The 22582-nt window shown below is 29.1% G+C and overlaps 1 protein-coding gene across 7 annotated transcripts in view; it reads right to left on the bottom strand.

Annotated features, from left to right (window-relative positions):
• Nucleotides 1–22582, bottom strand: part of LOC103578189 (mitogen-activated protein kinase-binding protein 1) — a 33515-nt gene that overhangs the window by 8211 nt on the left and 2722 nt on the right. For 3 of the 7 annotated variants that reach the window (XM_053738959.1, XM_053738957.1, XM_053738958.1), the window contains 9 exons: nucleotides 19857–20014; nucleotides 10343–10434; nucleotides 7362–7584; nucleotides 4762–7062; nucleotides 3904–3972; nucleotides 3600–3713; nucleotides 2968–3422; nucleotides 2735–2888; nucleotides 2558–2666 (listed from right to left, as the gene is read on the bottom strand). In XM_053738959.1, the coding sequence (XP_053594934.1) occupies nucleotides 2558–2666; nucleotides 2735–2888; nucleotides 2968–3422; nucleotides 3600–3713; nucleotides 3904–3972; nucleotides 4762–7062; nucleotides 7362–7584; nucleotides 10343–10434; nucleotides 19857–19937 (3598 nt within the window). In that variant the 5' untranslated portion in view covers nucleotides 19938–20014. Of the gene's footprint in view, nucleotides 1–2557; nucleotides 2667–2734; nucleotides 2889–2967; nucleotides 3423–3599; nucleotides 3714–3903; nucleotides 3973–4761; nucleotides 7063–7361; nucleotides 7585–10342; nucleotides 10435–16134; nucleotides 16420–19856; nucleotides 20015–22582 lie in introns of those variants that run through there. The other 4 variants (XM_053738963.1, XM_053738960.1, XM_053738961.1 and 1 more) reach the window with 3 other exon arrangements.

Consider the following 22582-nt stretch of genomic DNA (forward strand, 5'->3'; position numbering starts at 1 on the left):
TTCAACATAAATAGTCTGTGTTAAGAAATAAAATAAATATGATGTGGACCGTTTCTATCATGCAGATTATGTTGGTTTTAACACAGGATTTTTTACTGTGTAGGCATTCGAAAAATAATTTAACTGAAAATTAAACTGCTGTTGTATTGTTAAAAAATAGAACATTGTTGTTGATTTAATTTTATGATAAAATAATTGGTTATCATTTTTACGATAGTGTTTACGATAGGATATGTACAATTATTTGAAAAATGTATCTATAATAGTTTTATCACATTCATAATAACTACAACAAGCCTCAATGTGCTATTATTGCTAAATTTCTACAAACATCCAGACGACATTGATTGGTTTCTCGTGATCTTTGAGATACCTGATAAGTGTTGCTTAGAAGGTAGGATATCTTGACTGATTGTTGGTAGTGCTTTAATCCACTTCAACTGACACCGAGACGCAGGTGGCCAAATCCGTTTTGGAGAATTCGCGCAGCTTGATCCAGGAGTCGAGGAGCCACTCTCTACCAAGGATTTATCTACTGTACAATCACTATCCTCACCTCCTGAGCTTGGCCGAGTTTCTTTTTTGAAAATAGAGTTCTTATCTTTTTCTGATTGTAATTCTAAAAAATTTCCAGTTGAATTTGATCGATATGTCTGCCAAACTTGTTTTTCTTTAATTAAGTGCTGTTGCTCTCTTTTGACTAAATTTTCAAACTCTTTTGATAAAAGTTTTACGGTTCCTTCAATTGCACGACTGATTCTATCAACAGTGCTATTGTCATAGTTTTTTTTTTCTTCACGATTTGTATCCTGAATCTGAGAATCAGATGTAGATGCTTCATAAGAAGATGTTCCATTAGGTTCTAATGAATCATAAGTTTCAAGTGTATCTTTTGTAGGAATGTGGTTTTCAAAGCCGCTATCAACATCTAATTCTTCATGCCAAGAATTTTCAGCTAATTTAATTGTTTGCTTATTATTTATCTTAGTTTTATTTGAATCGTTTGATAAATTTTCTACAATACTAATATTATTTTTTGGCTCGGCGCATTTTAATGAATTGTGGTTTGTAATTTTATTAGTCGGTGAAAGAAGAATCAACGAAGTACTTTCTTCTAATTTCAAATCATTTGTCTTTTTTTTTAATTCCAGATCCTCTTTCTCCGAATAAGTAGATTTACTATTTGTATTGACAACTTGCGGTGATTGATTTTCGAAATTGTATTTATTCCAAGCAGGCCTACTACGATTTCGCATGCTTTGGGTACGAGGGAAATTTCGTTTTGGTTTAGGCGGCTTATGAGGAACAAAATTATCAAAAATTAACATTGAATGTGGTTCTTTTAAGCTGTTACTTCTTGTCCCATCAAATCTTGGTGAACTACGAACCTTTGAACAGTATTCCTTTTTATCATCGATATTAAATTCATAATAAATACAAGTTTGGTTTGGTCGGAAATTTTCTTCGGTATAACTAATTGGAGATTTTATTGCACTAAGTCTTGTATCTTGTAAGGATTTAGATCGAAAAACAGCTCTAGTAGGTATATTTGTATTTATCGGTTTTTCAAATTCAGTATTTTCGATATTATTTTTCGGATTAGCATTATAAGTATCGGAATTCTGACGTTTTCTTTTATAATGTGAATCAAAAAGCATTTCTAATGGCGCAGACTTAACTAATGAATCAGAATCGTCGGTAAGAATACTTTCAGTGCTTCTGTGATCTTCATTTTCACGTAATGGAAAGGTTTGATAGTCATCCGTAATATCAGTTAAGACACTCTCTTGGCTTTGAGCGGTTTGAATTTTTCGTCGTGACAAAAAAAAACTAGCACTGGAGTGTCGATCATTATCATATTGGCAATCAAATATTTCTCCAGAGGCATCAGAAAGAATACTTTCTTGAGAATCACCAAAATTTTTTTTCAGATAATTTAAATAATTTTTGTTTTCATTATTTATCTCTGTATTTAAGTTTATTTGATATTCACTAACGCATCTACGAGGTGGATTTTTAATATCGCTTTCTAATGAATCATCACTGAAATTACCATTTTCATTATTATTATCATCATCGTTATCGGATAATGGTTCATTCATTGCTGGTAAACTTTCAAATGACTTTGCTAAATTATCGATGTCTTCTGATTTATCATTCAAGCCGATAAAATAACTACAAGATCGTTGTTTTTGAGCAAATGTCATAAATTTATTAGTTTCTTTTTTCCATGATTCTTTTACCGCTTTCAATTCTTCACAAACAGGCGATTCCGGTAATGATTTATTGCATTTATTAACGGATAATTTAAATTTTTCAGTTTTCTCTAATGTTAATGTTAACGGTCGACTTACTGTCAATTTAGCTCGTTCATTTATACAAGACGTAGTTCGACTTTTGGGTAAGCATTTGTTGTCGATTATATCTTTAATATTTGAAAGAGCATTCCCATAACCAGAAACATTGTTAGTAAAAGTTTTAGGCTTTAAGTAGGGCTCAGAATTTGGTAATGGTTTACAAGGGTTAGTTGTTATTGTATAATATATTGACTGCTCACGTTTATTATTACCTGAACCAATTCTACTTTGACGATGATGGCGATCTGGTAGATGGCTGCTGAGATCTGAAATACTTTGACTTGATTTTAAAGAGGACTTATAGCCAACCTACAAAAATAAAATTATTTAAAATTTTTATTAAAAGTATTTATTAATAAAATTATAAATAATCTTACACTTTGTAATTTTCTTCTCGTCTCTTCTATTCGCCGTTGTAATTCTTCACGATTTTTAGTTACATCAGCACTGAGTTTGGTATTTTTTGGCACTATTGGATTTATATTTTGAGTTTGGTGTATTTTATTTCCTTGGTTTTGTCCTCCACTAAATCTGCATACAGAAAAGTAGAATATAAGAACAGTAAAAAAATAAAATTGTTAAAATTATAACTACAGTTTGAATAAATTACCTCCCATGAAATTGAGAGCTAATACTGGTATTTTTTCTATTCGTAGGTTCATCAGCACCACTAAGAGATTCAAAAGCATTTTTAAGATATTTCTCTCGATGAGTTTGATTTGAAACTTGATCATATCCTTCAGAACTTGCTTCAGATAATATAGACAATGGATTGCGTTCAGCACTTGGAGTTGATGCACCACCTTCTGAGTCTGAATCATCTTGACTGCCTGATGCTGTTGTTAATTCACTGCGATTACTATCTCCAATTTTAATTTTTTTCCCTCTTCTCATAGATCTTCGAAGTTCTTCTACATCCATAGCATTTACTTTAAACTGATTTGATACAGTATCTTCGATTGGAGGATAGTATATTAAATTATGTGATTTTTCAGAACTTGTTGTTCCATTTTCTCCCTCAGAATAATCTTCGACATCACCGTCATGTTCTGTACTCTCGTGATCCTAAGTATAAAAAATAATTATCATTAACAATGAATAATAATTGTTTTTTTTTTTTTTAAATTGAATAATGTTTTAGTTGAATAAATAAAATTTTGAGAAAATAGCAAATGACAAGAAAATCATTACGGAAGAAAATTAATAATTCGACAGTTTATTTTACGACCAATAAAAAAATACCTCTAATTTAAAACTGCTAAGACTGCTGTCATCGGTGCAATGTCGTATTCTCGATTGGTGAGTTAACTCTGTAATATTGCTACCTCTAGTTATCGTTACGTTGCCACCCGTCATCTATAACGTTCGCGTTCGTACAATAGAGATAATTTTTTTTTTTTTTAAGGAGCAAAAATAAACAAGTAGAAAAATTAAAGAAAAAGATTAAATAATGGAAAAAATAAAAATAGAAAATATTAGTGTATGTGAGAATGTTAGCACTCATTAGTTACGCATGAATGCTTAGTTTATAATAACTGGTTAGTACCTGTTTTAAATCTTCCGTTAATTCTCTATAACTATCAGGGCACGGTGCGAATACGTTTTCTTCTTCCTCCTAAAAAGCGTGAATAAGAATTATTGTGTGAAAATAAGAAATTAACGGTCATTGCCCAATATAAACAAAAAAAAAAAAAAAAAAAAAAAAAAAAAAAAAAAAAAAAAAATAGACTGATTGGAAAAATTAAATAATTCAAAAATCCCTGATTGTCGTGAATATTTAAAAAGTAAAGCATAATTTTTGTTTAACAATAATTTAAGATAAACACGTGTACTATATTTAAGTCGGAGAACGTAATTAATAGTTTATTACGTCTCCTGACTTTAATATATTGCATGTGTTCATCTTAAATTATTGTTAAACAAAAATTATGCTTTACTTTTTAAATATTCACGAAAATCGGGGGTTTTTTAATTATTTATTTTCCCCAATTTGTTTATTATTTTTTTTTTTAATTCAAACTTTTTATACTTTTCTATGTTATCTATTAATACATACTTTTTTTATGAATTTAATTTATAAACACATTAATAATATTGAGCGGATACTTATCGATATTGGATTGTAAATGAGTTAAGTTTTTATTCATGATGATATCCATCAATATTTAAAACAACCCGAGTGATTTTTTTTGCTCTATTAACAATTGATTTTTGTAAAATAAAAAATATATATGATTTCCATTTATTTATTTTGTAAAATTTATGAAATCTATGATTTTTAAAATAATTATCTTAAAATCGGAATAGTAAAGTTATACGTATCAATTACTAGTAAATTAAAAGAAAAATCCATTAAAATAGTACTCATGTTACAACTACCTCTATATGAGAAGAAAATGCTTACCTTTTTTATGATAATAGTTTCACGCCTGTAATCACTACTGCATTTTGTTTCAGTTCCGCTATCAATAGAACTGTCTTTAGATCCACCAGCACCACCACATCCACCATCAGAATCGATGACACTTCTTGAAGGAGGAAAATGAATAATCTCGTCACTATCATAGACAGATTTAACTGTAATACCATCAGTCTGTTGAACACGTTGAGCCCATCGACCTTTTGGCATATCTACTCCAACCGATCTGACACTAGAAGAGATATTTTCTTGAATATTAGTATTTGTATTGATTTGTTTCTTAGCCCAATGAGGTAATTGGCCGACGCTAAACCGATAATCAACAGCTGAAGTTTGTATGGTTGAATTGGCATTTGGATTGAAAAATTCTGGTGATGGTGGACCAAAGGTTTCATTGTTAAGCTGTACTGCAAGTCCATTTGGTAAATTATGTAGCTTTTGACCTGCACGCATCGCTTGTTGAGCTAATCGAGCTTGCATTGTCACTACCATGTCATGCGGTATACTCCAAACAAAAATACAACCATCACCACTAGCTGATACCAAGTGACGGCAATCTGGACTGAATCGCAGGCCAGTTACTAGTTCTGAATGACCTAACATTGTTGCCATACATTCACCACTGTAGTAATCATAAACACATAAGGTCTTGTCAGTGCATGAAGTTGCAACATATATTCCCGATGCATCTAAAACGACTTTTATTAAAGAGCCGTCTTCACCAACTGAACCTTTAAATGTTTTGCTATGTTTCCCAGTGGCTACATTGTATACTCTAATATTACGATCTTGGCAAGCTGTTAAAACATGTTTTTGACCAGAGTCTACCTCCATGTCATATAGAGTAGTTTTTCCTTGAGCATTGTGATCTCGTACAAATTGTGGTGAACCTCCAGGGGTCATTTGCAATTGTCTAAAGATAATACTTTTATCAGCACCACATGATACCATTTGAATTTTATCACTTTGCGTTGTTTTGAAAAATCTTACTGCTGTAATTGAGGAACTATGGTCATCAAGTGTTTGGAGAAAATTATACCCTTCATCAACATTAAAAACATGGATTAATCTATCTCTTGAAGCACTAGCCAGAAGTCTTGGCCCGCCGGTTGTATTTCGAGAGTATTTTGAATACTCCAGGCAAAGTACTTCAGCATCATGAGCTTCTATAAGACACAATTCATCTAAAGTTGCTACATCATGAATGCGGATATTGCCTGATCGATCTCCAGAAGCTATATGTTTACCATCTGGACTTACTCTAATTGATCTAACACCATTACGACCATCATACGAGGTATCACTTTTTTCTGTTGATCCTGCCGTAGCTAAATCTAAATCTTTTAAATATGTTAACTCAGGATCAACATATAACACTTTTAATAATTCATTACTATAAATATTGCGATTATAAACTTTTTGATTTGACGAAAAATCTTTTTTTAAATTCCATACTCGAATTGTATCATCACTTGAACATGTTATAAAGCTATTCGACGGCATGTCGTTAATTGATTCACTATCAGTTGGATACATTTCAACGCCCCATATACATGCAGAATGATAGAGAAAAGAATGCGATTTCCCAACACGTTTTATATCTCGTATATCCCAAACATAAATGCTATGATCATTATAAACGCATGTGAGTTTGTTATTCAATTCATCAAAAGCCAAGGCAACTGCATCTGGATATCTAGCATTTGTTGGATGTTGAGACATATGACTTATTGACAATCCGCAAGCTACATCTACACCTAAATAGTGAGTTCTGGGTAACGTTGTAATAAATTGAAGTGTTACTGGACTAAAACATCTAACAATTCCCTCGGCACATCCTATAAAAATGAATTTTTCACCTACAGCCATACAATTCGCGCTGCTTGTCCTCAACTCGACCCACTTATCAAGGAGCCTTCGATTATTAAATTCGCAGAGTAAGCCAGTTTTTGTAATAGCATAAGTAGAATCAGCCATCTCTCCACGGCCACAAGTTACATCTACAAAATCATTATTTCGTTGTTCACCTAATATGGCAGATCGGCCCATTAGAGGCACTGGTTCCTTATACTTGGCACTTCGAGTATATTCAAGATACCAAAATTTTACATGCCGATTACCAACAGTGACAAAATAACTGCCATTTTCAGCAAACGATACAGCCTTCACCTTGCTTGACACTTTGTTTGATGCAACCTTTACATTATTTCGCCAGTCCCAGACGTTCACAATCATATCATGTTGTGATCCAATAGAAACAACATATTTATTGCTTGGCGAGAAAGCCTGGAAGATTAATATAACTTATACATTACTTTATAACTTGGCAAACTATTTATTGTAGTGATTGGAAAAAAAAAAAATTAACAGGTTGCTTTCTAAATCTTTTAAAACTTCAGGTATATTATTCAACTGCAAACCTTACGGAATTTAATCATGGTTGACATTATTTAACCACTGAGCGGTTCTTGAAATTATAAGCCTTAAATGGATTTACTTCAATCTTTATAAGTAATTTTATCTTTTAGTATGGGTAAAAAAGTATAAAATACAGTTTAATGATTTTAAAATAACAAAATACTCACAACACAATTAATTCCATATTTATGGCTGGAAAACTCGGCAATCTGAATGGCATTTTGCTGATCTGAAATATCCCAAACTCGCACATTGGGCATGTGTCCGCACTCGCCAGTAACCAAAAGACGACCATCTCCAGCAAGCGCCAGTGAAGTTACAGTTTTTTTGCAACTATTTAACACATGAGTCTGTGTATTTTTTCGCGGATTAAATAAAACTACCGTGCATCTAAAAAAAAAAAGAAAAAAAAATGAAAGATTATTTATTAGTTGTAATTTAATATTAAAAAACAAAAGAAAAGTGTGAGAAGTTAGTAATGAAGTCATTTGACAATGTTATTTTTATATTAGTTACAGTATATATTGAGAGTCTGAATCTAGTAAATAATTCAACATCGGCTTTCTCCATGAGAGCACGCCACGATCCCGTCATGCTAAACGAGCAAAGTCTCGAATATCTAAAGAACTGGTCTGAGACAATTTTCACCATCTAATCAAGTTTGAGTATCTTATAACATCACCAGTTGTTATTTTAATGTAATGATAAGCTTATTATTTACTGATGATAATTATAAAGTTCACAGTTATTTAAAAAACTCATTGTGATAGTATTTATGATAATTACTATTCACTAGGTCAAATAAGAGGAGAGAGGACAAATCCATGAGTTTTTCGCACGGCCTTTTCCACTCTCATTTCACTTCTTTATAAGCTAACGAGATAGTTAGCAATGTAGTAAATACATCGAAATAATTTTCGAGACGAAAGCAAGTTACTTTCATATCAAGCGGTTCAATACAAAAAAAAATATTGTTACTATACGGCTTTTTTAAATTTAGACTATGGTACAACCATACAACAATTAATTATTAGCTTGAAAGCTTTTATTAAAGTTACTATATAATAGTCGCATAATGGTCTCGGTCTTGGACTTGACCTTGCTTTTGCTTTTATTACTGATATCCAACAAATCCTTAAGGGCATTCTCAGACGGTGTCCTTCACTTTTTTTAAAACATTTAATGACTTTAAGCTGCCAAAACAGTGATAAAAAGTTATTAATAAATTAAAAAAAAATTAAAGCAATAGTTAAAAAAACGACAACGAGTTAAATTAATAATAAAAGAATTAAAATAGTTGGTTTTATTGTCGTTGAGCAATGCGTAAATAATGATACTCTTCCAATATAATATAATGAGAAAAATTTTATTACTCGCTGATACATACGCGTATAGCAATGACCAATATATGTTTTGTAAGAAATTTATCACTCTACAAAACAGGATTCTTATTTTTTTAACTTCCCGCTAAGAAAATCCGATGATTTTCAAAAATTGCGGAAAGTTATAGTTTTCACCCCGATTTTCAAAAATTTAAATTTCATCCGATGTTGACGTTTTGAGGTCCTAGGAAGCTATTCTGACTATTTTCAGAAGCATGGCTAAGTGTCTGTGTGTGTGTGTGTGTGTGTGTGTGTGTGTGTGTGTGTGTGTGTGTGTGTGTGTGTGTGTGTGTATGGATGTAAACTCTTAATATCTTTTTAATGAACTGAGCGATTAAAATGTTTGAGGTGGCAATCAAAAGAGTTTGTTGGCCGTCAACTTTGCTGAAAATTTCAAATCAATCGATCGAATAGTCTCTAAAATATGAAAGAAAAACAAAACAAAAACAAAAAAAAAATCAGTTTTTTTCAATTTTCTCAGAAATGGCTTGATCGATCAATTCCAAAATCTAATCAGCACAAGAATTCAATAAAACGCGTCGATTGCCGCCTCAACCATCTCAATCGGTTGATAATTTCGTAAGATATCGTGAAAGAAAGAAATGCTAAAAAACGGTTTTTTCCGAAAACAATGGTATCCAATAGTATTTTTGAGCTCGAAAATGTAATCACAACAATGTTTTCAAGCTCAAGGAGCTCGAAAACAGCAGGAAGTTTTGGGGCTGGCCCGCAGGATCAACCGATAGACAGATTTTTTTTTTTGTAAATTCAATCATTTAAGTGATATTAAAGTTCAAAGTTTACAATGTTTAAAAAAAATCTTTTTTCTTTGAAATTTTATTACTACTTAAAAAATTAATATACAGTCACGCACTATACTTTTTTTTGCATGAAATTGACTGCTTTACAAAAAAAATCTCTTATAATTTTTTTATAAACTTTACTATTCAAAAGTTATGGAAGCTCTAAGTTTGAAGTAGAGCAGAAGTACTGTTTTTGGCCACTTTAGGGGTCAGTTTTGGACACTTGAAAATTTAAATAAAATAATTTGTAAAATACACAATGACACAATGTATTTTTAAAAATATGTTCGAAGATACTTTTATCCCACGATTAAAATGGAAATTTTATTTTATATTTTTTCATTAATTAAAATAAAGTATTAAATCTTCAAAAATAGATCAGTAACCACAAATGGTTCTTCTACCCTATATCGGAAAAAAACTTTCATCAAATAGTTTACGAAACAATAGGTTTATGAAAAAAACATAAGAAATTTTATCTGTTGAGCGGTAAATTTTCTACAGCAAAAAGTATAATGCGTGGATGTACATCTATTTGGTGAGTGATAAAATTTCGAAGAAAAAAGAATTTTTTAGACATTTAAAATTCTAAACTTTGATATCACTTGAATGGTTGAATTTACATGAAAAAACATAAGAAATCTCTTCTGTAGAGCGTTAAATTTGCTACAGAAACATATATTGTTTACTGCGATATGTTTTTTTATCTCAGCAAGTAATAAAATTTTTCTCGTTGTATTATACTGGAAAAGTATCATTATTTACGCAGGGCTAAACGGAAACAGAATTAACTATTTTAATTCTTTTATTATTTATAGGTTACAAATAAATGATTTATATCGTGGCAAAGTAAAAAAAAGGTTACTTGGGAAATGAAAAACACTCTAGTATGGATGATAGGAAAAAAAAGTCGTAAAGAGAACTGAAACATAATCTCATTGTTAAAAAGAATAATGAACTTACCCTGCAGGATAGGCGACTATTTCACTTGTTGTGTCACAATCCAATGCAGCATTACTTGATACGGTCACGCCTAACACACGTTCTAATTTGATCTGTAACAATTTTTTTTTTTAATTTTTCATATAATTTCCATCGATAATCAATACAAAAATTTGTATGTAACTCATGCCCAAGAATACGCCGCTAACTGACTAAAGTGACCCTCATAAAATTTTATATCAAAATACAATCCTTTCTGATTGGTCAAACGAGTGGTTTAAAATATATTATCTCATACTTGCTAAATTTTCTAAATTTTTTTTTTTGTATTTTTTGAAAAAATTTTTTTTTGTATATTTTGAAAACTTTCTTGTAAAATTTTTTTTAATTTTTTGACAAACCGTTTGAAAGATTTTCTTTTTCTTTATATTTCTTGCAAACGTATTTTATAAGATGAGAGGTTTTGTATTGTTACAATTCAACTTTTTCTACATTTAATTTATCTTGAAATACAATTTTTTATTTCTTGCCATAGAGTCCATGTTAAATTGCCGAAAATTAACTAATTATTCTCAAAGCCTATTACAAATAAAAATTTGACTTAGTTTGTGGTAACGTTATTACACTTAATTAATCTATTTTAAAAATTTGTCAAAGTTATGTGCATCTTAATTTAGATCATTAACCACCTCAAAACTTTTTTTTAAATTTAAAAGAAATTCTCGCATAAAATTAACTCGATAAATTTGAAAATTGAGCAAGCTTATACCGTGTAAAAAAAAAATTGTTGAAAAAAGGTTAAAAAAGTGTTGACTATTCTAAACTTCAAAACGCGACACAATGACGAACTTTTTGAAACGATTTTCAAACTTCTTAAAATATAAAAAAAAAAAAAAAAAAAAAAAACCAATTGGCTTAATACTACAAATTGATATTTTTGAGTACGAAATACGTTCAGAAAAAACTGATTTTGAACTATTTCCGAACGTTTTTCGTTTTGGCATAACTTAATAATATAAAGATATTTTTTGATTTTTCTCTTGAATTTTCAAAAGTTTTTAAAAACGTTCAAAAAAATCTCGTCGTTGTGTCACGTTTTGAAGTTTAGAATAGTTAACACTTTTTTAACAATTTTTTGATAAGGAATGAGGGGATATTCCCTTTTCCATTTTTAAATTTTTTAACTGACTGCTATAGAAAATATTTCGTCAGTAAGTAAAATAAAAGTGCATGTTAAAATCAGTGTTGAATATTTAACATTTTGTGTATAAATTTAGTACACTGTCACTATCTTGTTTGACTAGTTGTGATCGATGTATATGTTTTAACATATAAAAATATTATTTTGTGCAAAAGTAAAAAATTTTAAATAATAATGTCTAATAAACTCTCATTACTTTAATATTTATGATACATTTTGAACGCGAAGCGGAGAGGTTGGGCTTTACTATCATCTTTCAAGGTCACACGACTTACATTAAATCGTATTTATTATATTTATACCACACTAACACCTTATAAAAAGCACATTAATATTAACAGGAAACACTAATTAATAAACCTGTTCCTTTTTAAAAGTTGTGCAATACGTTTCATAAATTTTCATGAAATTTTGTATTTAAATTTATTTATTCATTTTTATTTAAATTTTGTAACATTTTATATAATTTCTATAAAATTTTATAAAATCTTTTCATGGTCATAGTGATGTTTTAAGATCCTCCTCAATGATCTCGAATCTCCGGGTAATTTAGATCTATGGTGATGTCAAAAAATCGCTGATATCTTTAAATCCGCAATAATATCAATGGAAATATTTTCAGATTTTTGTTAATATCTACAAATTTTGGTGAATCTTTTAAAAAAAATTACTCTGGCAACTGTGAAATCTACTTTGATCTAATTTTTGAAAAAATCAGATTTCCGTGAGTCTACCATTGATCAACGGAGATCTAAATGATTTCTTCTCGGGTAGAATTATTCTAGCAAGACGAGTTATGAAATATTCTTGTTCAGGTTTTTCTACAAATAAAACCTCTGCGAATATTAAGTAAGGACTAGGGTATGATACCCAGCATAATTTTTCCTTTTAATTCTTTTATGTTTAAAAGAAAATCTTGGAAAAATTGATAGTTGAACCAAAGGCGAGGTTAGTGTCCAAATACGAGCATTCTATCCGTCATTGTATTAGATTTATAATTACTTAATTTTTTGTAAAAAGTATTTAAAAAGGCGGGTTATAAAGGGCACTTAGAAATCTAATTATCATAATTTTTAATGATAATAAATTTTGCTATAAGTTGGCTCAATGACTTATTTTTATGTTTTTATGCATGCTAGCCATACTTTCGTATGGCTATAAATATAATATATTTATGCACATTGACGTCACGCTTTAAATAATTAGATGTCTTTATTATTCGCTGTCATATCTAATATTTAAAGCTGCCGACCGTAAGCGTTAAATGATGTAAATTTTGAGCATATGTTACAAAAATTGTTTTCAAATTATCATTTATCGTGTAAGTGCAACAGAAAAAATTGCATTTGTCTATTCAAATGTGATAAAAAAGGCGCATGTTGTTTTCTCTAAACTAACGAGTCTTCCTAATGTACCTTTTTCTATATATTTTTTCAATAGAAAAAAAAAATAACGAGTCTTCGTTTGATTAGTAGCTATCGTTGATACATTGCATGGAGAATAGAGGAGTCTCTATTCTATATGATACATTGACAGTAAGTCATAAAGCAGAAAGCTAAGTTGATCAAGCGTTCAAGATTCACATCGTGGCCTCTTATTAAATATTCAACGTAGGTTGCGTCAAAGTAACTTATTTGATATGTACTCTTGAGCGATTTACGTGGGTTGAGAATGTGGGTACACAAGATACGACAAGTAGATTTCAGTAAAATGACACGGTGTCAGGTAGTAGTAAAACAAAAAATTTTTATAAACGCGTGAATAATTTTATTGAATTTGATTGATATAAAAGATCGACAATAATATTACGTTGATGCATTCAATAACAGATAAAAATTTGATTTATAAACATGTTGTCCATAATTATATGCAAATTAATATAAAAGCTAATCGCAATTCTCAAGATGTTTATACGACCTTGTATTCTGGAGTCTGATACGTCTTTTGTTAATACTGCAGGCTGTATTGTTGCATATATTATTTTTTACTCCTGCCTTACGTCAGAAACAGAGAAGTAAAAATTCTAATACACACACATACAGATATATATAAATATTTACAATGCATTTATGCATGTTGAGTGCCCCCGTAAAGAAATAAGAGGGGCTGATGATGTAATACGTGACTAGGCCAAGACAGAAGCAAGCTCCTAACTATCATGATTGCGTAATTTTTATGACCGGCCCCCTTTTTTGAGGTATCTCGGAATGTAATTCACTTTTTTTTATCATGTTTCAATATGGTTGAAATTATAAACCAAAATAATAATAATAATAGCAATGAATTGAAAGCAGAAAACGCTAAAGACTACAAATGTGCCCATTGAATAAAATTACTGTGCAAGATTATGTTTTGGACATCCATGGCATTGTATGAGAATAAAAATAACAAGAAAAAACAAATAAATGAAATCATGCGATTTATTTCTAAAGTAACAGTTATCTATCACGACGAACTACTATACGGAAAAAAGTAAAGAAATTTACTATTTGGAAAGTAAACTCAAAACTATTATGGGTATTTAATCATTTTTATTTGAAACATAACTCAAAATTACTATAGCATAAATAAAAATTGTTATCATAAGTTAAATGTCATTTTTTCCATATAAATGACTTCAGATGATAATTCGGTCACATCCGTCATTGAATAAAAAGAGTAAAATTTCACGTATTTTACTACGATAATGTATTATGACTGATGGTTTATGTATGTGAACTTGGATTTTTCTCCGCTTACTTCGCTGGACGAAACTTAAATTTTTAGCAATATAATTTTTTTATGGTAAAGTTATTAGTGATTTATGTTTACAACTTATTAAAAAAAAAAAAAAAAAAAAAAAAAAAAATTATTTCTTGAAAAACAGTATCAATTATTCAATCAATTTTTCGCCATTCTAATTCGCATATCAATTTATGATTTTATAGGAACTTCACTAAAGAATAAATTGTTCAATTTTAATACCACAATGAGGCTGTCATTTCACGTAAAAATATCATAAATTTCAGATTTTATTTTAAGAATTAAAATTCTGACTTATTTTTTCGAAAATTCGACTACTGATCCATGTAATTTGATAGGAAATTAACTGAAGAAACCTCTTCTCATTTATAAAAAAAAAAAAAACAGTCATGTCGGGCATTAAATAGATATCTTTATCTGAAAATATGAGCTAAAAAAAATTTTACCGTGTTTTTAGACACAAACTATCAGTTTGTTGACATAAAAATTAAAAAATCGATCAATTTGTAGTCACTATTTCCAGCTTATTAGTATATTTTATAATAGATGAATAGATTTTTTTCAACTTGAACGGCAATTATCATCATGCATCATGAAATAATAAACATACTTGGAGACTTAACAGAAACAAATAACAAAATTAATATAAATAATATGGAAATTAAATTAAAATTTTAATAATTTTGTAAACTAGCAAAATGTAACAGAAGCGATTAAAACAATGAAATATATGCTCAAATCATCTATGAAGAAAGAAGAATCTTATGGTATGTTGCGTACATAAAAATCTTTCGTTATTTATCAACTTATATATATATGTATATATATATATATATATATATATATATCCATAGTTTTCGAGTAATAGGAGTTTTAACAATTTAAAAAATATAATAGCGATTGTCATTTTTTTTTTAAATTATATTTTTTAAATTATTAAACCTCCTATAACTCCGAAACTATGGACTTTAGTGACTTGACTCAGAGGGCTTTTTTTAAAGGGAATAAAATTTCCTATGAAATTTCCATCTACATTTTTGGTGTACATTCATTGGTTTACGTTCTGCAAGCCAATAAACGTCAATTTGATACGAAAAATGACTTCCTCAGCGGAAATAAGTGAAACAGCTGGAATTACAACTAAGTTACTATGGGCACTTTTGAAGAACACTAAATGCCCTACAATTTGCGACCAAAACCGCGTCGATATTATAAAACGCAGCTAAGTATTAGAAAATTAAAAAAAAAGTAATTTAATTTACGTGTATTTTAAATGGGAATTTTTTAAAATCAAATGAAAAATACTTAGGATTGGAATTAAGAGCTCAAACTTGGCAGGAATTTTTGTTTTAGCATAAAAAACAATATTTTTCTTGATGAGCAACAAAAAAAATACTTTTGCCGGAAATGAAGAACCCTAATATATATATATAGATATAGATACAGTTGGATCTCGTTATAAGACTATCATTTTGTCTTTTTTATAAACCAAATATCGCGATAGTTTTAGAGAAAAATTGATAGTCTTATAACGAGGTCCTATTGTACAGGTAAATATAGCGCTATAGAACAAGTTCCAATAATGTTGGTTTAAATTCGTCAGGGTGAACGCAAGCCAGGAAAGGATAGACGAAAATTGGGCCAAACACAACCTACATCCTAGAAGTAATAACCTTTCTCTCAGAATCAGCTACGAAGTGTGACAGATCAACGCGTAGGATCTTTATCAAGGCTCATGCCGGGCCTTGTTTTTTCCAGATATTTACATCGATTATATAAGTCATTGAAAAAAAAGTATTGTTTTCCTTTTTTAATTATTAATACGGATGCCCCGGTTTTTTTTCGACTAAGTTACTTTTATTTTACATACGTCGTCCACTGGAATGCCTTTTTTATCACGTAAGCGTGGATTATTATGCTTTTCTTCAGTTAATGCCATTTTTTTTGTATTAATTTCAATTGTAAATTAAGACATAGAAACTCTAATTAACAAGTACATTCACACAAAATTCACTATGATTATTTTTAAAATATTTATCCATTATTTCTTATTTTTCACATCTTTGTTATAGACAAAATAACTTTTCTTTATCTTTGGAAAATGAATGTACATTAGATCTTGCGTTATAAAAATATCGCTGTTACGAGAGATGAACACGACGGCTAGTTTTATACTGAGCTATTCGGTTTCTCTTATTCCTGAAAATGCTATCCCCCTCTTTCGAACGAGTAATTGGTACGCTGACGATTGTCGCACACGGCTTGGTTATACTTACCTTCTCTTATTATTATTTAATTATTAATGAACACTTACTTGATACTCAGACTATTTGTAAAAAGTATTTAATATTTAGTATCCAAAGTTATTCATTTTAGCTAAAAGATTGAAACAGCCAGTTTTAGAATAAACTGTTTTTTTTTTATCTATGAAGCTCAAAACCAACTAATCAAGTAAGTTATTTGATGAATGAATTCATCAGTCATAAAATAAAATTTTATTTCACAAAAAATTTTAATTTCGAATAATTAAAATTTCAATATCGGTTGAGTATGTAAGAAGGACAAGTAGAAAACTAAGTTTTCTCGGTTTCTTAAATTATTATTATTATTTTTTTTTTTTTATTATTCAAGCTAGGTACAAAATTTTAAATAAGGGTTGCAAATTTTTCGATTAAGAAAAATTTTAATTCTTCATTTAAAAAAATGATCATTATATCAAATCATAACATAAATATTATGCATTCCATTTCCATTTATTTTTAAATTTTTATTTAAAATAGTTTAATTTACTAATCAATTGTAAAATAGATAATTTAAAATAATCATTCAAAATTACTATTCAATTTCAAGTAAAAAAAAAAAATCGAGTAATTTTTTGTGTAACTGCTAGTACTAAATTTTGATTATTTCGAATGGTCAACCAATTTCTAGGTAAACTAGATTACAAGAAAAGAGTAATAAACCAAAAAAAGTTACTGGGACTTTTTAGGCAAATGCAAGAACTACTCCCTTTTCACTGCGTCCAGTCGGGGGTATTAAATAACATTAAAAATAGATTAATTAAAACATTATATTTTAAATGGATAAATTAAAATAATTTCATTAATAATTGGATTTTAAACAGATAATTTCATAAATTTCAATTGATAATTTGAATTTGTGTTGTTATCTACAACAATTTGATTTTAAACAATTATGTAATCGACTATTTTAACTAAACCAACTTCATAATGCGCTAGCAAATAAAAGCAACTATTTGAACCAATGATTTTCTTCCAAATAATTGGTTTAGATATTTTAAATAATTCATTCAAAAATAAATTAGTTATTTGAATAGCTTTCTTAATTTGTTGAAAAATAAATGAATATTAATTGTTGAAATACTATACATTTTTCTGAAAAATACGTTAAAAAATTTTTCTTTAAATAATAAAGTGACACTAAGCTATTTTAATACGAATTCATTGGTTAGAATACATTGTCCAAACTGTATTAATTCAACAAAGAATGATTTATCTCAAATGGCAAGTAAACTTTCATTCTCGTAATATTAGTTAAAAAGAATAATGAAATTTTTTACATTTTTCAATTTTCCGCCATAAAAATTGACGAATTTCGAAAAATTCGTCAAGTAATTGTTTTCATCCGGAGTTTTGAAATGGAATTTTCATCAGATTTGACGTGTTGAGGTCCTTAACAGCTGTTCTGACTATTTTCAGAGCAATGTCCATGTATATTCTGTGTTTATGTGTATGTGTGTGTCTCTGTAGGTATGTAAACTTTCTGTAACTTTATAACTAAATCAAACTAAACATCAAAATTGGTCAATTTGTTCGGAAGATTTCGGTGCCGAAAAATTAAAAAAAACAACAATTTACCTTATTCTCTCTAGATGCCTTAGAATATATATTATATAATGTACTCTTTAAAAACAAATTTGTGAAAATCATTATTTGGCAGTGAATAGTCACTTATTGCCAGTGATAAGTATATTACTATTTAAATTAGTGACATACATTTTACTAGTAAACAGTGAATAGTCACTATTTACACTATTTCAAATTTAAGAGAGTACTAAATGTTTTAAAAATTATATTGGATCCTCACTTTCACAGTCTCGTTTAATCACTGCATAATCTATTGCAATCGGTTCGTTAGTTTAGAAACTATCGTCAACAAATCATTAAAAAAATTCTTGTTCTCTGAATTTTTTCTGATATTCCGTATTTCAAAGTTATGATCTAATTCAAAGCTCTTTTCATTCTCTATTATGATTACTTACATTTAGATCTATCCAAATCTTAATTACATTTTGAAGAAATATATCAAGGGGTATTCCTAAGAGTAGTGTACTGGATTTTCTAATATACTCTTTATATGTATCTGATCTTGAGAAATCACTCACTTAACACTCATTTATTCTTTATAAACAATACTTGCACAGGGTTTTTTCCCGGTAACTATTTTTTTTTTTCGTTGTTTATATAGATTCAAACAACTTCACGAATTTCCCAATTGTTACATATTTGTCCACCTTACCGGTTCTCTGAGGCTCCTGGACTAAGTACAAACTTTGTAATAATATTAGTGTTAATGATTCTATAAATAAATTTATAAACTTTGTAAAATAACTTGGAGTAATTCTTGACAATACTTAATCGTGGAATGAAAAAATTAATGATGTTTGTAAGCGCAGTATGAAAACTCTAGTAGGGGAGAGTGGGATCAATTGAACCATGGGGCAATTGAACCAATAAGCTTAAAAAATCGAAAAAAATATAAAAATAAGTCGTCCTCTTGGAATTATATTTTAATACACTAAACCTTAGTCTGACCAAAATTTGGAACCAATATTATGATTTACTTTTAAAAAATTCAAGTTTTTGTGTTTTTAGGTATCTGAACTTTTTTTCAGCTCTTGACAAATTGTTTAATAATTTTTTATTTTTTAAATGTAATCTTAAAATTTTTTTTGTAATACATTCATACATATATTAGTCATCAATTTCTAACTTTACTTCTAGTAAAATAGTTCTTGAATATTTTTTTTAAAACTAATTATTTCAATAAAATCATATGAGGTCAATTGAACCAGTACTCTCGGAGACGGTTGAACCACACGAATCCACTGTGAGCATCAGACATGCGCACGCATCTTGACTAAATGTCAAAAAAAGCTAAACTAACCAAGAAAAAAAATTATTATATTGGCAAAAGTTTTAAAAGTGATTGTTATAACATAAAATATTATAAAAAATAATCAATATTATTAGAAGTGATGTAATTTTAGTTTTAAGCTGTGATAAATAGTAAATTATTCGTTAAAATCATTCGTTTATGGTTATAATACTCTTGGTTCAATTGTCCCCGACTAGTGGTTCAATTGTCCCCGCAAAGGGACGATTGAACCATTTGATGCAGTTGTAAAATTTCGTATTTATTGAAAATTTTCATCATTTGTTAAGTTATGTGCTTATGAGAAATGATAGCCTATTTTAATCTCATGGTCGAAAAACAATATAAATAAATGAATACTTGGTTTTAACTGTGTATCAAGTTCTATATTGATTTATAGAGGTCTCAAATACTCACCCTATTATGTATTCTAATGTTTTCTTGACCACGTTTAAGATTAGGAGCGCGTAGGACTTTGCTTGTTAGGGGTGGATCCATCTTGCACTATTTCGTCCGTATTTTTCCGTTGTTGCTGTTACGATTCCATCTTTGATTATATGTGGTTTGTCAGTGATCTGAAATAATATAATTAAATGTTGGGCAACTCTTTTTGTTCAGTAACTAACTTCCCAATAAAGAAATTTTAAATCAAATTTGATCCAAATTTTTATTTCTTACACCTTTGCAAATCTCCATAAAACTCGATTTTTTGAAAAAAACTTACGTCATTGGAAATTGGCAAGGTGTTTTTGTTTGGTTATAGTTTTTCATTTATAATGAAAAAATAAATGAGAAGTTGCAGTGTATAGTTTTTTTGGCTTTATACACTTTTGCCTTTTGTATCGCAAATTGCTTACTTCTCCTTCTGCCTTCATTGTGCGGCTGAGGCAAAGCTCTAGTGACACCCAGAGACCTTCGTCCGAACCCAACGCGTGGCTAAGCAGTCACCCAGTTGAGTAAAAATCATGCTCGATGCTGCTTAACTTTGGTGATCGCCCGAACCACACGCGTGCCAAACGGCTGTCTCTGCCACTTATTTTCATTTATAATATTTGAATATTTATTTATGACTTTTTACTGATTAAAAACTTGGATTGAAAACAAAGAAATGTCAATTGACTTTTATTTAATTGCAATCGGAATAAGTTAAAATTATTTTGTTTTCAATCATAATTTTCTGAGGACTTACATTTACTACACAGAAAAAAAGTATTTCTTGGTTCAAGAAATATTTTACATTATGAATTGAAAACGAAAAATTTTCTTGCCTCGAAAAATTTTTGTTTTCAATTTATAATGCAAAAAATTTCTTGGGCAAGTAAAAATTTTTTGCTGTGTACTGTATTTTTACAAAAAATTTTTATTAACCTCTTTACCTTTTCTGTAGAATTTACCGCATCTATCTAGGTTAAACATTAATTAATGATAAAATAATTATTAGTTTGCGTGAATTGTAAAATGTAAGCACTTCAATTACAACATCTATTTTTAGAATTGGTTTGACCAATATATTTTTTAAAACAAAAAAAAGAAAGGGTTGACGGAACTGCTAACTTTTCATTTAATTCAAAACAATCCAAGTCAATACATCAGTTTAGACTACCTGTTAAAATATGACTATGATCGACTCATGACATAATATCTTTTAGCCCTGAGTATCCAATTTTTATGCTACTTTTATGACGTTGAATCGTTCCGGTTAATAAATGATGCATTACCAAATGATCTACTCTATTTAAATCTACACTAACCAATCACATCAGAATACATTTTACAAATAGTATGACCGGATTTCCAAGCCTACTGATCATTCGACTCAACAGTCCAAGTAATGATGAGCCTTCCTTCTATGAATTCGTTATGCTTTGAATGTATTAACGAAACGCATCAATGCTTACTATTAGAATTGAAATATTATTGGTTTTTAATTTTTACATGAAAGTAAGATAACGAAGTTATGTAAAAATGATTAACAAAATAGAAAAAAAAATTTAATATACCACCAGAAATTCCGAACTTCTTACAGATAGACCTGAAAATTTATGATTGTGAATTTTTAATAGCTATGAAAATACTTGTAAGATTTAAAACGAAAAACGTGGGGCACATGCAACAGATAATTGATGCATTAATAGTTTAACTAACAATTTTATTGCACTGCAAATGATATGAACCGATGTGCAAGTTTTCTCATTGATAGCTCCTCTCTACACTTCTTGCAGTTATGTATTGCATGCACCCCACGTTTTTCGTTTTAAATCTTACAAGTATTTTCATGGCTATTAAAAATTCACAATCATAAATTTTCAGAATTATCTGTAAGAAGTTTGGAATTTCTATATGGTTTTAAATCTTCATAAGGCTCAGAGAAATTATTTTATATTTTTTAGTCCGTTTTAAAAACGTGGTATATTAAAAACTTGTTTTTATTTGGATAGTTATTTTCTGCTTTTTAGTATTGTGTGTGTGAAATTTTAAACACCTGGATAAGATCATGACAGAGACATGTGACAATTTTCAGGTTTACTTCAGTTTATTTTTACTTGATTATGTCTGAAATAGAAAATCGCTATATCTACCTACCAATAGTATATCAAACTCATTTTTCAAAAGATTGATACTTAAAAATATTAAAACAAAGCAAAGTTAGATTCTTTTTATCTGTCATTCAGTTGTGAGTTATATTCAAAAATATAACTCATCCAAAAGTTAGTTTCAAATTGATTATTAAAATTTGTACCAAACAGACAAACAAACGAATATGAATTTTTTATTCTATTATTTTTTTCATTTTCTTGTATTGTGTTTCAAATTTCAAGTCTCCAGCTTATCTGAAAGATAGTTTAAAATCAATTTCAAAATTCCACCCGAACAGACATACATGAAAGCGAGTTAATTAAAACGTGGTAATAAAATATAGAAAACAATGAACTCGATGGGCCATACTTAAAAACTAGCCATTCTTTAAACTGAAAAAATATCAATTCTACATGTTATCCAACTATTTAAGCTCGAAAAATTTTATCATTTGTAGGCTCTCTCAGCTCGAAAAAAGTTTAGTTTCAATCAGTAAAATTTAAAAACGGTTTACCCTGCTTACATGATAAAGACTCCAAGACATCTCGAATTTTAAATCATTCAAT

Source organism: Microplitis demolitor, chromosome 5 (assembly GCF_026212275.2).
Source record: "Microplitis demolitor isolate Queensland-Clemson2020A chromosome 5, iyMicDemo2.1a, whole genome shotgun sequence".
Lineage (NCBI taxonomy): Eukaryota > Metazoa > Arthropoda > Insecta > Hymenoptera > Braconidae > Microplitis > Microplitis demolitor.